The sequence below is a fragment of the Atractosteus spatula genome, chromosome 21 (genome assembly GCF_055471065.1).
Source record: "Atractosteus spatula isolate fAtrSpa1 chromosome 21, fAtrSpa1.hap1, whole genome shotgun sequence".
In the NCBI taxonomy this organism is placed as follows: domain Eukaryota; kingdom Metazoa; phylum Chordata; class Actinopteri; order Semionotiformes; family Lepisosteidae; genus Atractosteus; species Atractosteus spatula.
Window position 1 is genome coordinate 17304166 of NC_142726.1, and position 17014 is coordinate 17321179.

At 47.6% G+C, this 17014-nt stretch overlaps 1 protein-coding gene across 2 annotated transcripts in view; it reads right to left on the reverse strand.

The window, feature by feature from the left end:
- The window catches only part of bcar1 (BCAR1 scaffold protein, Cas family member), a 70718-nt gene that overhangs the window by 11741 nt on the left and 41963 nt on the right, over positions 1-17014 (reverse strand). For both annotated transcript variants that reach the window (XM_088938764.1, XM_088938765.1), the window contains exon 2: positions 15142-15849. In XM_088938764.1, the coding sequence (XP_088794890.1) occupies positions 15142-15849 (708 nt within the window). The remainder of the gene's footprint in view (positions 1-15141; positions 15850-17014) is intronic.

Below are 17014 nucleotides of genomic sequence, written 5' to 3' on the forward strand. Positions count from 1 at the left end.
CAGGGCCTGCACTGCACACGAATCAATGGGAACCGTAAGAACAATCTGACTGCTAATTACACACCACAGTCTGATTAATAACAGGATACTGTATCTTTGTATAGTTGGCATTGCTGCTATGAGGACCTGAGTGAGAGAGAGATGACTGGAGAACTGTGATGAAGCCTTTACATCATTTGTCTATGAGTGAAGACTGAGGTTTCAAGAGACGCACGTGCAGACGCACCGCTTGTTTAGCCGTAGAAAGTTACAAAAAGGTTCCCGAGTCTGCACAGGCACTACTGCACAGGACCTGCCAATTTTTTATTCAATCATTTTGAACTACGGAGAAGGACAGAGCCATCTGAGAAACAGAGCAGAAACTGCAGGAAGCAGAACAAGGTGCCATTTGACTCCGGCCCCTTGGGTGGCATGGTATTTTTAAAAGAATTCTGGCAGGAGGCGAGAAAGAAAAATCTAAATATTAATGGCAACAGAACACACAGGCAACTCATGTCTGCTGAGTGCACTGCTGCCTCCTGGAGGTACTGTAAGGATACTGCACAAGTACATGCAGCAGTCTGCTTTTATCTAAAAAACAAAACACTCTAACAGAGCGCCCCTATATAAAGGTAACCTTAAAAATACTGATATTAGAAAACAACAGGGAAACTTGAGAAGAAATCTTGAGATTAGCATTTAGAGTGGGAATGCGAGCCATCCCCTGTTAATCTTCAGCCTTAAACGTGCTGGGGTGATAGGGCACCGGTGAGGAGTGGTCATACAGATGTGAGAGTGAGGCTTATCTAAGGAAAATCAATGGTGTTTGACATGGTTATCAATGAGACCCAGCAGGGCAGAGTCACAGCATAAGGACCAGCTGCCACAACACTCCCCTGAGCCAGGGAAACAATGACATCATGAGAGGGGGGTCGTGCCCGCTGTGGAGAGAAGGAGTATGGTCAGTGACAGCTGTGCAGGGATCACACTCCACTAAAATTAAATCTTGTGATCTCAGTTAGCGGAGACCTCTTTGGGGCCTAGTGAGCCAGCTGACAGATTGCAAATCTATCACCCCCACACGCAGTGGGTCCTCCGTCACAGAAACACATGCCGACACACAGAAGGCCATGACATGTCGAGCTGCATCCTGATGCAGAGAACACAAAAGAAACCACCTGGTTCTGACTCCCCTTTTTACAGAGTGCTCACTGAGACACAGAAACACACAGTTCTGTGCATCTCCTCCATCTGGCTCTTTACAAAGCAAAGAGCCCTTTTCAGGAAACAGTATCATTACTGAAGAAGGTGAGCCCTCACTTACTGTACTTACAAAGTAAATATTAGCTCTGCACCAGCAAGCTTTTCTGTGCTGAACAGAATAGATGAGCAATCCCACACACAGTCCTTTCGCATGATTTTTACAGATTCTCACTGAGTTACAGTCAGTCCCTGTGGCTGCTAGTTAAAGCCCATGTTGAGAGAGACACCACAGAAGTGACCTTCTGGCTGCTTTTCTAAAAGCCCCTCAAATAAGTCTTGCAATAAGTAGGACTATCCCACAGTTTGCTGTCTCAAGCAGATTAATACATTAACTGACAGTCTTGCTACAGGGATAATCATTGTACATCCTTATCTTGTATAAAACAGTCTTTTACAGATAATACAAGCAGCTACTGTAATCCTAAATCCTTCCCTTGCATGCCACAGTTTCTCTCACCCAATTTATTTTGCTTCACTTGAATTAGGAGAGTCCAGCAATGGTATTTACTCTGGAACTTTTTTAATCACTATCATCATCATTAAAATATTTACACTGTTACAAAAGAAACTGAGCACACCAAATGCATTGCTGAGCAATATCTGCTACTCTTCAGTGCTGGAGTTCCATATAAAAAAAGTTGACTGAATCCTGGATGCTGCTGGACTACACTTAGTATTCACATGTGATGGATCAGCAAACACAGGCCGTGCTGTAAAAGTGAGTCAATGGGAGATTATTAAGGATCAGTTTTCTGCTTCTGTGTTGTTAAAGGACATGGTTGACAAAGATAAGAACAGCATGATTCATTGTTGTCTTACATAATATAAAAATGCGTGCTCTGTGGTTTATAGAAAAAAAAGCAAGATAGCAAGTGTGGTCCTTGCGAAGATATAGATACGCATTTCTGGGCCAAACAACACAGGGCCATATCCGATCATCAGTGCTGTTTTTAACTGTTTCTTATTATTGACTTGAACGTTTAACAGGTGGCCATGCACCACTACCATCAACTGCCCCCTGGACAGGGTCGCCATCTGTGTCCCCATTGTCCCCAAGTCTCTGAGGGTGGACAATGGTCTTTGTGCGGGAAGGCCGGGCATTGTTCTGCAGCGAATGCTTTGCCCTCTCCTGCTGCTGCTGGCCGAAGTGCCATCAGTCTCCCCCCACCCTGCGGTCCAGCTGGGACAGGGGGTGGGCTGACGCTGCTACACTCCCACACTCACAGCTGTGAGCTGCAGTTCTGCCTGCCTCAGGTGAGCAGAGTGTCCATCAGCAGCGCCTCCTAGAGGGTGAGGCCACCTGCAGCGGATTGGCTGGGGAAAGTCCCATCTTAGCTCCTAGCTGACTGGAGAAGGCAAGACTGGCATCTTGTTAATGGGCCGGTGGTCAGGCTGAGCTGGGATTGAAAGGCCCACGCCAACTGACTCAGCAGCAAACTAACCCAGGGTAACATCAGTGAGGCACCGTACAGAGAAGCTGCCAGGACAAGGTAATGCCAGGTCACGTCTGTATGTGACAGTCACATCAGTATTACTAGGAAAGCAACTGGTCCCAGTTCACTACTCTTCACATCCCCCACATTTGCACAAAATAAGTGCAGCTCGAGCTCCAGTGATATGTTGTTGTGATCTGCTCACTGCTGGGGATGTCTGGTGACAGAGAGGAGAGACTCACCATTGTCAGTTCTCTGTCAAAACCCCCCAACCATGAAGCTGCGGATCTGTCACTGCTGAGAGGTCTGAATGAGACTCACTCCTGCTGCACACCTCGGGATCTGCCAGGCTGCCAGGGCACACCAGCGCTCCAGTCGAGATCACTATCCTGTCTGTATTGCACAGGGAAAAATGATCTGCTTCTCCAGCGTTAACCATGGCCGGCCCCCTGACTCCACATGCCCTAGCCATGGATATTTACAGTGGATATAAAAAGTCTACACAACCTTATTGAAATTGCAGGTTTTTGTGATGTAAAGCCAGAAATCAAGATTAATTATGTCAGACATTTTTCCATCTTTAACGTAACCTTGCAACCAACAAAATTCAAGAGAAAAACAAATAGATAATTATTAGGAAAAATAATTGAAATTAAAAAACCTACAACATCCTGGTTGCATAAGTGTGCACACCCCCACTAATACTTTGTGGAAGCACCTTTTGCATTTATTACAGCAGTAAGTCTTTGAGAATAAGTCTCTTATCAACTTTGCACACCTGGACTTTGCAATTTTATCCCACTCTTCCTTGCAAAAAAGTTCAAGCTCCTGCATATTGCCAGGGTATCTCCTGTGCACAGCCCTCTTTAGGTCATTCCACAGGTTTTCTATGGGATTGAGGTCTGGGCTCTGACTGGGCTATTCCAAGACTTTGATCTTCCTTTTCTGAAGCCATTTATTGGTTGACTTGGATGTGTGCTTTGGGTAATTATGTTGGAAGGTGAAATTCCTCTTCATCTTCAGCTTTCTGACGGAGGCCAGCAGGGTTTGTGCCAAAATATCTTGATATTTGCAGCTAGTTATTATCACATCTGTCTTGACTAGAGCCCCTGTCTCAGCTGAAGAGAAGCAGCCCCAAAGCATGATGCCACCATGCTTCACAGTAGGTATGGTGTTGTCTTAGCACCAAACATACCTTTTAGAATTAAGGCCAAAAAGTTCACCCTTTGTCTCATCAGACCATAAGACAGTTTACCAAATGTTTAAGGGTGATTGAACGTATTTTTTTTTGCAAAATTTAGACGGGTTTGGATGTTCTTTTTTGTGAGAAATGGCTTCTGTCTTGCCACCCTACCCCATAGCCCAGACGTGTGCAGAATACGGGAGATTGTTGTCACATGCAAAGAGTGACCAATACCTGCCAGAAATTCCTGCAGCTCCTTTAATGTTGCTGTAGGCCTCTTGGTAGCCTCCCTGATAAGTTTTCTCCTTGTCCTGTTTTCAATTTTGGAGGGTCGTCCTGATCTTGTTAATGTCCCTGTGGTGTCACATTTTCTCCACTTATTGATGATAGTCTTCACAGTGCTCCAAGGCACATCCAATGCCTTTGATATTCTTTTATACCCCTCTCCTGATCGGTACCTTTCAACAATAAGATCCCGTAGATGTTTTGTCAGCTTCTTGCGGACCATAGCTATCCCAGTAGGATGCAACCAGGAAAGTTTCAAGGAAATCCTACAGGAACAGCTGATTTTTATTTGGGGTTAATCAGAATCACTTTCATTGATGGCAGGTGTATTCTACTTACCTTTGGACATGATTTTGAATGTGATTGGTTAACTCTCAACACAGCTACAGCCCCCATTATAAAAGGGTGTGCACACTTATGAAACCAGGGTGTTGTAGGTTTTATAATTTCAATTATTTTTCCTAATAATTATCTATTTGTTTTTCTCTTGAATTTTGTTGGTTCCAAGGTCACATTAAAGATGGAAAAATGTCTGACATGATTTATCTTGATTTCTGGATTTACATCACAAAAATCTGCAATTTCAATAAGGGTGTGCAGAATTTTTATATCCACTGTAGATCAGTTCCAGCAGGTCTACAGAAAACAAACAGAAGTATCTGAACTCTTGATGAATTGCTTTTTTCCAGGAAAGAGAATGAAACAAAGTAAAAGACTTGAGGGTTTTTGTTTCACATTTTTACAATCTGTACCCCAGTGCTGAAGCAACATCTTCTTCTTAATCTACGACACTGCCCACTCCTCTGTCTGACCACTGAGGGACAAAATGTCCCAGCTCAAAGCCCCATCACCCCGGGGTGCACAGCTGTCTCTAGGATCTATCAACTGGAAATGATGCGGCCATGTGTCCCAGGACACTGTGCAGGGCCAGGAGGAATCAGTGCTCCCCAGGGTGTTACAGGCACCGCGCTGGACGGATGTGGCTTCACCACAGGCGCTGACAAGCAGTCTGGCGCTGCAACAGACCTGTGTTAAAATATAGCTTAAAGTGGAGACTGGGCTGCTGTGCCCGTCCCCTGGCCTTGACACGGAGCACAGCCCCACTTTGATTAAGCGATGAAGGGTGGAAAGGATTGCTCCCACACCACCCCTTGCTCCGTTGCAGCACAGCACCGGCTCAGGAGGAGGCTCTGCAGGGGTCTGAAGGCCAGGTGCTGCTCGGAAACAGCATGTCTCTTAAAAAGACCACATCCCTGCCAAACAGCTTCTCCTCCCCACAGCTGACTCCTCTTCCACATCAGTAGAGCAAATAAAAGCACCAGGCTTGCGAGGAGATAAAGAGCAGGGGCATTTTCAGACATTTAGCTTTCTGACCTCTTAAGCACAAGGAAGATTAATAGACTGCTGTCCTTCTGCCTGTGTGTTACTAATGATTTTGATCACATCTTCAGGGCTCAACAGTGTTAGAATCAGCTTTAGCTTTAGAATCGAAATCAGCTTTTACAACAGAAGAAACATCAGAAAGACAAAAGGCAAGGCCGCCAGCAATGCACAAGGACTGTTTTTTTGGGGTTTGGGGGTTCGTCTTCAAGGGGTTCACAGACATTCCAACTTCGCTAGACATTCACTAACTGCTCCTGGGTCTGTTTTGGTCTCTCAGATGTGGTTCACATCACAAATCACACTGCTGGGCACAATGGCAAATGTCATCCACAGTCCAGAGACCACAAGACCGCAAAGCACGCCACTATTTTAAGCCCTTTTGTGAGGCTCAAAGCACACAAATAGAAAGTCAGGTCTGGCCTCTAGTTGAAAGCAGATGGCACAGGGAGGAGGCTGTCCCAGCAGAGGCCCGAGCACTGTGGAGCCGGTTCCCTGAGTCCACATTCAGAGGCCATAATGGTCCGCCGGCCTGGCAGGCCGTCATTTTTACACACAACGCTGGCGAGGGAGCTTTCCATGTGGTCTGAGAGCCCCTGCCCTGAGCCGCCCCTCCCAGCGCAGAGCACCAGAACGGCCCCTGAAGTCATTTGAAAATAAACTTCCTCCTCGGCACGACGCAGGAGCAGTGGTTGCAGGCTGGGGGCTCGTGCTGGAGCGGGGCCAGGCTGCTGCCGCGGCACGGGCATTTGAATTATTTATTGAATGTACTGTAGCTGCCGGGACGCCAGGCCATCGCCACTGTCACCGTTTCATCTCGCGCGGCTATGTGGGGCAAGAGCTAGACACCTCTCTACAGGAAGACAAACGACTGGACTCCTGCCCGAAAAAAACTCTCAGTTCATCACAAACATAAGTGACAGGACTAAAAAAGGACTTTCTTCACATTCACAACTGTTTCTCCTACCAGAGAATCTAAAGTTATTCCACCCCAGTGGGGGAGATGTAACAATCGCCACATTATCAGAATGCAGCACAATGCACAGCCTTCTGCTGAGCTCATCCCAACATTTACAGCCAGAATCTTCAAGATTACCGGAGGAGATTTTATGCCTCATGCAGGACAAAGGAATGCCTTCACAGGGGGACTGGCAGACCACAGAATTACAGTATTACACAGTACCAAGGAATACTGAGGGATTCATCTTCAGCTTTCAGAAACACAACTCTGTGTAACATGTTGCAAAGTGCATACTGTTCACACAAGAGCAGGTCGGGTGGCCAGAACACTGCTTCACAAGCCAGGGACGGGACGCGGCTGCGTCTGTCATTTAAAAGAGCCCTGAGTCAGATCAGCAGCTGCACCAGGAGAGAAGCCAGGCCACCTGAAGTGGCAGTACATGTTCCGCAGGAGGTCAGATAAACAAGTTAATTCACTCCCGCCTCATGTCTCTCTCTCTCCCAGAATCCCCTGCCTGCTCCTGGAGATAAGCCTCTGGTAGTTACAAGGCAATTTCTCTCCTTTCTCCAGGTGAGAACTCTAGTCTGAAGATTAAATATTAACTTTCTGAGCAGGCTGTGGAAAAAATTCTTCCAGAATCTGTAATTGGTCTGTTGGCTAGAAATACTCTTTCCCAGAACCCCCTTTTGAAATTAGCCGCCCTTATCAGTCTTACTCCAAAAACTGGGCTATTAAAGGAGTGGGCGATGAAATAGTTCTCATCGATCGCGCTTTGGCTCAGAGGATCCAGAAAAGGTTAAGCAACCCGTGTCCTCCTCCTCCTGACAGCTGAGGCCCAGACTGGGGAGTCAGTAAGCACCTGATGGCAGAGACTCCTGACCTGGTTTGAGAAAGAGTCTGTAGCTCAAACGGCATCAAGTGAGATCAATGTCCCTGTAACCCAGCCTCCATGTCTGGCCTCTGTTAATGTCTAACCACTTTCGGCTTACGAACAGGGGGACAGTCAGTCAGCCTCTGACCAAGAAACTTTCCAATAGGCTGTAAAAAGTGGAAAAACAAACAGTTAATGACATCCTACAAGAGTTTGCAACATCCTGTATGCGAAGGGCTAGGCCAACAGAGTTCCTGTCTTGGGGATCTTCAATCACTAAAGGCTCAAAGACGTGCGTCAAACACTAATTCTGGCCAGCTCGCAGTTGTCCTGCAGGGTGCAGCTCCATGCTCCAGCTGGACACCAAGGCCTGCATCCTGGCACTGTCCCAAAGTAGCACACCCCCTCTGTGCATGCCGAAGTCCATCCATTCATCCACACCCTCCTCTGTCATGTTCATGTCCTGCATTCTTGGTCTCCAGTCTCTGCCTGAGGCTTGGCAGCCAGCACTGACAGTCACTTCAGTGTGGCAGACTGCAGTACCTCCACTGCACTGCATACAGATATATACTGTATAGCAAACACAGTGAGACAGCTGGAGATTCTGAGCGCTTGCTCGATTGTTATTCCTTAAATTTGCTCTGCTGTTGCTATGAAAGCAAGCAGGATGGAGAGGACAAACAGACACAAACTAAATGAAAAGGAGTTTAAAGGGAGAAAGATAAACCTGTCTGCTATGAGTCTGTGCCCATGGCTTGGCAGGTCGTAAGTTCCTGTGCCACTCTGGTATCCACCTGTCACCACTGGCACAGCTGAGGAAGGCCCAGGCCATGCTCTTCCTCAAAGGCAGAGCCGTTGAGTCCCTTACAAAAGTGTACAGTGCCTACTGTCCTAAAACTCGGTCTTTAAGTTCTCATATTGCTTTATCATGCTCGTGATGTCTAGGCTTTGTTTTTACAGGCTTTGTTTTTACTTTGCCAATGGCTCCTCTTTGTTTGTATCACGATTTACATACCTCTGTGCTTTATCATGCTTTTACTGTGACTCAGTGTTCCTTTTCTTTCATGCAATACACAGCAGCAGATGTTTACAAGGGATGGGCTTTGGAGCAGACTTTCTGGTCTCGTGCCACAGTAAGCTTTTGATTTGCTTTGGAAATGGTGGAATTGCAGTTTCTAGGTTTGTCCAAGTCACTGACACACCAGAGAAAACTGACCGTGACATGGGCAGTGGACAGTACAGGGCAAGGCGAACGTTTAGAAAATAATACCCCACCATGGTGCTAAACCTGCCTAAGAAAGAGTGGATGAAGGTGATAAGGGCTGCTTAGTCCTACTTTTTAACAACTATTAAAATCCCAAAGCCATGTACCCTAGAGTTACAAGACATAAGAGTGTGTATACAGGCTCTCCTACAATTAGCACTCAGCTGTTATGCTGCCAGATTTGTTCTTGTAAATACCTGAATGTCAGATTTGCAAGACCATACCTGCAAAGCTAACTAACAAAAATGTTGCCTATGGCTGTTCTACAGGTGTGTTCTATAGCCCACCATACGAACAGCACACTGAGCACTGATCTACAGGCCTGGGTCTCAGCAGATCACATACACATGTCAGGTCCTTGCAGAGCAGTGCTGAACCTCCTACGGTTTCTGACCAACACAGCGATCTCCCATGCAGAGACAACATGCAGTTGCACGAGACCGAGGACAGAGGTGTGAGCCATTCAAAAAAAGAGAAGAGGAAGTGATGGATTTTAGCTTTTTTTTTTCAGGAACAAGGTTGCTGATTAGCACCGGCATCAGGGCCGTGTGCTCACGTCTCTGCAGGGACACCTACTGTAATCTTCCAGTGAGGACTCAGCGGCTGCCAGGAGCCAGGACCATCTGGAAGCGGCTGGTTCACAAACAGTCCTTGGACCTTGACCACCCAGGGGCCCGGGGGCACAAGGGGGGATACCGCTTCAACAGACCCGAGGAACTGAAGCTAAAGGATCTAAATGCAGGCCAGTCACACAACAATAACCATAAGAAGCATGCTGGCTCCCTGGCTTCTGCAAAATCCCAGGGTGTTCCCTCAAAGCCTCTTATCACCCTCCTCCACTCTCTGTTACTGACTGATCTGTGAAGCCTGGGCCCTGCAGCTCCATGCAAACAGAGTGTTTTCCCCAGAGCTCCCCCTTTCCCACTAGTGTACTGCAGGCTTATAAACCACCACCTCTGCTCTAAAGATATCAGAGTAAGAGCAGAGTAAAGTGCAACTACTGCTGCATGCTGTATTGTTGTGCATTTGATAAATAAACTTTGATTGATTGATTGCAGGAAGGCACAGTGGACGGTCACATCAAAGCACATGGAAATCAGTAAAGCATGATAAGCACCATGGAAAGTGTAGTAAAAATGCAAAAAAGTGCTCCTATGATGCAAATGTTCCACATGGACTGCCTCTGAAAAAACACCCCTGGTGTCAGCCAGGTATCTGGACATTCAACTGATATTCAGAAGGATAAGATCACACAGGACTTCTCAAAGATACAGGTCTCATGGTGAGGCATTTTGCACTACAGCCAAGAAACACCAAACCAAACGGGTAGAGCTGTATTTCACAGCACGTAAATACTATGCAAGCTTCCAAAAGCCTGCCGTCCTGTCCTAAACAGATTAGTAGATTAATTAATCCCGATATCCGTCTGTGAAACACATTTGGAAGCGCATGAGTAACGTTATCTCTCGAGCACACCTTTTCTTTGAAAAGTAGGGGATTCTGGCCCCCCTTGGGTCAGTTCGGGGACGAGGTGACCCTGTGTCAGAGCAGCGCTTCCTCTGAACTTCCCCGAGCGCTGGTGCTCCACGCGAGCAGAACAATAGGACTGAGCGTCCGGAGCACGGAGCAGCCGGCAGCTCTCAGAATTCCCTTCTGCTGACTGAATGAAGCTCCAGGATTCCAGATGCATTTCCCAAAACGTCTCTTTTGGTGACATCATTCCAAATTCCCGTAACCCTGACTTGGAAAATGAACTAGGGCCTCCATGTGTATGTGTGCTCATAATGATATGTCTGCTTTTTAGTAATTACATACCTTTTCATCAACAGGTGGTGTTTTTCTTCTAAAAAAGTCATTTACCTTGATTTCCACCGAAAAGGGGAAAAACAAAAGCTTGCCTTCCTCTGGCCGCGAGACTTGGCCGAATGAGAGGGTCTGCTGCTGAGCCCAAAGGCAGCAGGCCCAGATCCGTTCTTCACTAAGCTACGAACTACCAAACAGCCTTTCTTGCTTGTAGATGTTTTTATGTTCTGAATCTTCAAACTCAACCAACACAAAGGGACAGTTGAACTGTGGGACTTTTAAGCACCACCGTATTCGTATGAAGGGCAGAGATCCTTAGGGATTTGCTGGAACTAAGGTCTGTCTTGTTCTCCAGCCCAGAGACCATATTCCTAGTGGTGTAAATGCCCTGGGGCAGAGGCTGCAATGTAATGACACTGGCACGCAGGGCTGACTGGCACGCCTTTCTGCACAAAATCACCCCCTGCAGGCAGCCGGAGTGACTTCAGGAATCACAGCTGCCTCAGGTGGCCACACTAGCTTGTGGCTGTCTGAAATACATTACTGGTGCAACCATTGAGGATGCCCAGGGCTGGCCATCTTGCCTCACAGGATTTTAGATGTTCAGCACAGATTAAAATGATAGTCCTGAGAGGCTGAACCAGCCCTGCAGACAGGGCATATCAAAGCCATAGAATGCACCCTATGAACACTTCAGCAGATTCCTTATAAGAGAGATTTCATTAAACGCTGGTCAGATTCCAAGACATTTTAATAGAGTATCTCCCAAGAGCTAACACATAGTACTTGTAGAAATCGGCTTGTGTCTCATTCTGGATTTCACTGATGGGCTGTGACAGGTTCAAAAGGGTTTTAATGGAATGTGTTACAAAATGGCTTTTAAAACACATTTCAAGAGCAAAACTGTAAAGCATTTATTGTATTTGCAACAGCAGAGCTCCTGACTTCAGCTCTCATGTGCTCAGCAGGGCTGGCCTGGTCAGTACTGGGATAGGAGACCTCTGGGCAACCAGGGCACTGCTGTGAGTGGTGTTGGTGGACCAGTAGGTGGCAGTCTTCCCTCTGGAGGAGAATTTAAAGACCAGTGCCCCAGTATGGAGACTGGAAACATTGTGTTGCAGGACATGCTGTCCTTCAGATGAGACATTAAACTGATGTCCTGACTGCATGGTACTAAAGATCCCAAAGTATTTTTTTTAAAGTAGAGATGTAATTGCGGATGATGTCCTGCCTAAATTCTACTCTGAGCTTTAACAATTTGGCCTCTTTCAAGTTCCCCCTTAACTCAGTAAAGTGAAACAGCTTCTCTCTCCTCCCCCTGACCTGTGTACAGGGGGGCTGCTATGTGTCACCCAGGTGGGGCAGCACATCAGTGGGGATGGAGAGTCCCTTCTACCTGTTTGAGATCTTTTAGGATGAACAGCTCCATATAATTATAAGGATAATAATTATATTATTATCCTACACATTGCAGCACAGCCGCTAAAATTCTAAACATCCATCCATTTTCTAACCGCTTCATCCAAATTAGCGTTGTGGGGGAGCTGGAGCCTATCCCAGCAAACAATGGGCACACGACGGGGATAATCCCGGACGGGACACCACTCCACCACAGGGCACACACTCACACCAGGGCCAGTCTTAAACTCTAAACACCCACTCACATAAAGCCAAAAATATACCCAGTGCTAGAGAAGAGGGCAACATTGCCACAAATAAATGCATTAGTGTATTTCACCACATTTCAGAGGACCCCAGCGAATGAGGAAGTACTTTAAAAACTGCCGAGGGACAGTCGACTGCCCGCAAGGGGCTCACCGTCTGCTCTCCTAGAGACCAGGCTCAGCAGGAAGCTAGACAGAGACCGATGACAGCTGGGACAACGCTCCTGTAACCGTTAATTATTACGGTTCGTTTAATGATGAGGCTAAAGCATATGGATTAGTGCCTAAGTGGTCTCTGTTCCCCGCCCAGATATCGAACTGGCCTAACATGACGACGTCACCCAACCTCCCAAATGGAGCCTCTCTTCCTTTCCGAAACCTTTCAGAAATTCGATTGACTATTCGTTCCATTAGTTTACTCAACACTTGATCTGTTTCTGGGGTCATTTTAGAAAGTAGTCTTGACCTGTCAGCACCCTCACACATGCCCTGTTCATATCCAGTTCCTGGCCTGTGGCCTTGAGTCACGCCAAGAATGCAGAGTTGTTTTATCTCCCAAGAAAACAGGATATTAAATGTGAAAAATACAATAATAACAGCACTGTTTATACACAATGTACTTAAAGGCACCATCAACAAGGACAAGTTTGTTCTGAAAAGTAATAATAATAGAGTCTATGTTTAGCACACAAATAGAATTATTCAGCATATGCTACCTGTGCTGGGAAGAATCTGGGGAGTTTCACTGGCCGGCTGAAACTCTCCCAGCTGCCCACACACCTGGCCCTGACCAGCTCAGGCACTGTGTTCCCAACTCACCGGGCTCCCCAGCGCTTGTGCCAGTGCGCTCACCTTGAGGGGCAAGGTGGGATCTGAACAGAACCAAATGAACTTGCAACAGGGGGGAATTAGATCAGCAGCTTTACTGTCAATTTGTGCAGCACAGAGGGGGTGAACAGCTGATCCGCGCTCTTGACTTTGAAAGACTCGGAGATCAGGGTGAGTGCAGTTAACATACAGTAGTGGGAAAGCTTACTTCCCAATAACAGCACTAGAGCAAAAAAAACACAAAGACTAAAATAAAAAAACAACCTTGAAATTTTCATTTTAATTTCTTATATATTTCCTTTAAGCTATCTGAGGATAATTAAGCAATGATTTCCATGAATTAATGCCATTCAAGACAAAGATAAGGATAAAGACAGCACTTTATGGTTAAAAAAGAACGAAAGAGAGTAATAAATTGCACGTCCAGGTGAAAAGATAATCTGAAAGGCTAAGAAAGAGACAAGAACATTGCAGTGATGAACACAATAAATATTTCAATATTAATTGATAAAAATGGGAAACTATTGGTCGCTGCAGGTTGTTTGAAATGCATGTTTCACTCAGGTATTATAAAGGAAGAGACCGACAGCATCAGTTTCAGGCAACAGAAGGGCAAAGTCTTAAAGTATCAAACAGTATCAGCACAGAAAGGCCAGAAGAGTTACATGTACTAAAACACAAAAACAAATCTCCTGGGCCTGGACCAGTTGTTTTTAAGAAATGAGATGTTTTTCATAGACCCTAAAGAACAGTGACTAAGGACTGGGCAGTGCTCAGTGGCTAGAGATTTGCTAAAGCAGCATCCAATCCCACAAAAGGAAGACGACACCAAAACCACCGCTCACAAGACGAGATCTCAGCTGATACCGAAACTGGAGGATTAGTAAACACTACTGCATAAGAAACCCAAGCGAGGATGCAGTTAACTAAAATTATGAGTTAAAGACATAAGATAAAAAAACAATGAGCGCTAACTGGCTACTTCTGAAAAGACTAAGGTGTTCATGTTGACAAAGCATTTTCCTCCTCTAGACAATGTGAGGAAGCAATAAAAAGGCAAACAAAATGTTAAGATATCTAATTATAAGTGCAAAATATAAATCACCTCATGTACAGTAGACTACTCTATAGAGTTTGATCACTATGTTAAATAAAAAAGATACTGTCTCTCTGAAATTAATCCAGTTAAGAATGACCAGATACTTTCCCTTAATGGATGTTTGCCCGTAATGCCTTCTGGCATGTAGGGGCAGCGACATCCTGTTGCTGTTACCGTAACATCAGTTTTTTACGGGACAGGGTTGTTAGCCTTGTGCGCAACCTCCAACATGGAGGACCTGGTGCCCGACGTGGGACAGGAACCCAGTACCCTGAGATGATGAGTCTCATGCTCTACCAACAGAGCTAGTCGGGGCACACTTCCCATTAAAGGATGACTTTAATATTGATTTAGTTATTCAAACTCCTAAAAGGCACTAACAGAGTCAACCCAGCACCCATATCACTCTGCAACTCACAACTGCGGCCCACTGAAGCTAAGCAGGTGTGAGCCTGGTCAGTATCTGGATGGGAGACCTCCTGGCAAAAACTAAGGTTGCTGCTGGAAGAGGTGTTAGTTGGGCCAGCAGGGGGTTCTCCCCCTGCAGTCCATGTGGGTCCTAATGCTCCACTATAGTTGATGAGACAGATGAGACGTAAAACTGAGGTCCTGACTGTCTGTGGTCATTAAAAATCCCAGGACGTTTCTCGAAAAGAGTAGGGGTGTAACCCCGGCATCCTGGCCAAATTTCCCATTGGCCCTTATCAATCATGGCCAACTAATAATCCCCCTCTATGAATTGGCTTCATTACTCTGCTCTCCTCCTCACTGAGAGCTGATGTGTGGGGAGTGTACTTGCTCACTCTGGCTGCTGTCGCATCATCCAGGTGGGGCTGCACACTGGTAGTGGAGGAGGGGATCCCCATTACCTGTAAAGCACTTTGAGTGGAGTGTCCAGAAGAGCGCTATATAAGTGTGAGCAATTATAATTATAACCCAACGAGCCGCTTCGGAATCGGCAGAGGACAGCTGGAGCCGTGTGGCAGGAGGCACAGTGGCCGATCGGGCTCTGGGCTTGTGTGTTAACAGAGGCTTCAGCGTGACGCAGCAGCAAGCTCTGCCCAGCACCAACTCGGATCGCCGCTTCATTTGCAGGGGTGGGGAGCTGGCAAAAAGCAAGCGCCTTACCTTTCCTGGGGGCTTCGGGGAATCCCAGCTCCCCTTCTCCAGGGAGGGCGGGGTCTGGTAGATGTCCTGAGTCTGGTTCATGGAAGGGGGCACCTGGTAAATATCCTGTCCGGGGCCGCCTGCGGAGGGGGGCACTTGGTAAATGTCCTGAGGGGAACCCTTGGATGTGGGGGGCACTTGGTAGATGTCCTGCGATGGCCCCAGCGACGGGGGCACCTGGTATATGTCCTGCCCACTGCTCTGGGTCCCTTGTTTCTGGAGCAGGGCAGGAGCCTTCCCCTGGCCAGGCGGGAACTGGGGGCCTGTGGGCACTTGGTACAGGCTCTGTGAGCCTTTGGCGTGGTTGGGGGGCAGCATGTAGATGCTGTCAGGCTGGCTGGGGTAGGCGGGGTGCATGGCGGTGTACTGCGAGGAGGGGGGCGGCTTGGTGTAGGCGTTCTGCTGGGGAAAGGGCAGCGGGCTCTGCGTGGGGGTGCCCTGCTGGACTCCCGGGCCCTTGCCGGCCGGCTGCTTCTTGTCATACATGCCCACCAGGATCTTGAGCCGGTTGCCCGGCACGATGCCCTGCCGCCCGTGCAGGGAGCACAGCCACCAGCCGTCCAGCCCCTGGGTGTCGCGCTCCAGCACCGTCATGATGTCGCCCTTGCGGAAGGACAGCTCGTCCGGCGATTCGGCCACGTTGTCGTACAGAGCCTTGGCCAGCACATTCTGCAAGACAGAGAGAGAGCGGGGCTCGTGAGGTCACGCCCTGACACCTGGCGGGGGCAGATCTAACACTCGCCCACATCTGAGCGCCCATCCTTCCCCACACTCATATTTCACACAGAACAACCCGAAAACGCGTTACTAGTGACCCTTCCACTCTTGGTCACCAAGACATTCTTCTAGAAATGACAAATGTGCTTGTCTGCCGCTCACATGTTAGTGTCATAAAAGCCATTCCTCCTAGCTCAGTTAAGAATTGGATCGGCTGATTTGCGAAAGGGCCTGCCCGCCTGTGCTTCCTCGCTCCAGTCTCTCCTCGCACCCTGATGCCCAGGCCAGTGTGTGAAGGAGAAGCCTATTGCCACTGCACAGCTGTGCTCAAGCCCAACTCCCATCGCAACTCATAAGGACCCAGGACTCGACTGCAGGTTCCAACAGCACAGCGGACATCAGTGCCTCCAGAGAGGGCTGGAGACTCTCGATACTGCACCTTCGGCGGCGCAGTCTGGCCTCTCTTCTGCCAGCTGCAGCCACACATCTCACCAGTGAGCAGAGCTTCGCTGCTCCATCTGCCACCAAGGACACAGAGAGGCGTTCGTGGATCAAAATAATCGCAACTTAATTGATAATTATTCCTTACATTTATCTAGTGCCTTTCTGGACAATACTCATAGCGGTTTACAGGTAATGGGGAATCCCACAACCCACACCAATGGATGATGCGACAGCAGCCAGAGTGCGCCAGTACGCTTCCCACATAGCAGCTATCAGTGGGGAGGAGAACAGAGTGATGAAGCCAGTTGATAGATGGGGATTATTAGGACGCCATGATTGGTAAAGGCCAGGGGGAAATTTGGCCAGGACAGCAGGGTAACACCCCTACTCTTTTCAGGAAACATCCTGGGATTTTTAATCCCAGAGAGTCAGGACCGCAGCTGTACATCTCATCCAAAGGACAGAGCCTTTTTACAGTATAGTGTCCCTGCCATTATACTGGAGCATTAGGACCCACACAGACCGCAGGGTGAGCGCCCCCTACTGGTCTCACTAAAACCTCTTCCAGCAACAACCTCAGTTTTTCCCAGGAGTCTCCCCTCCAGGTACTGACCAGGCTCACACCTGCTGGGCTTCAGTGGGCTGCCAGTTGAGAGTTGCAGGGTGATATGGC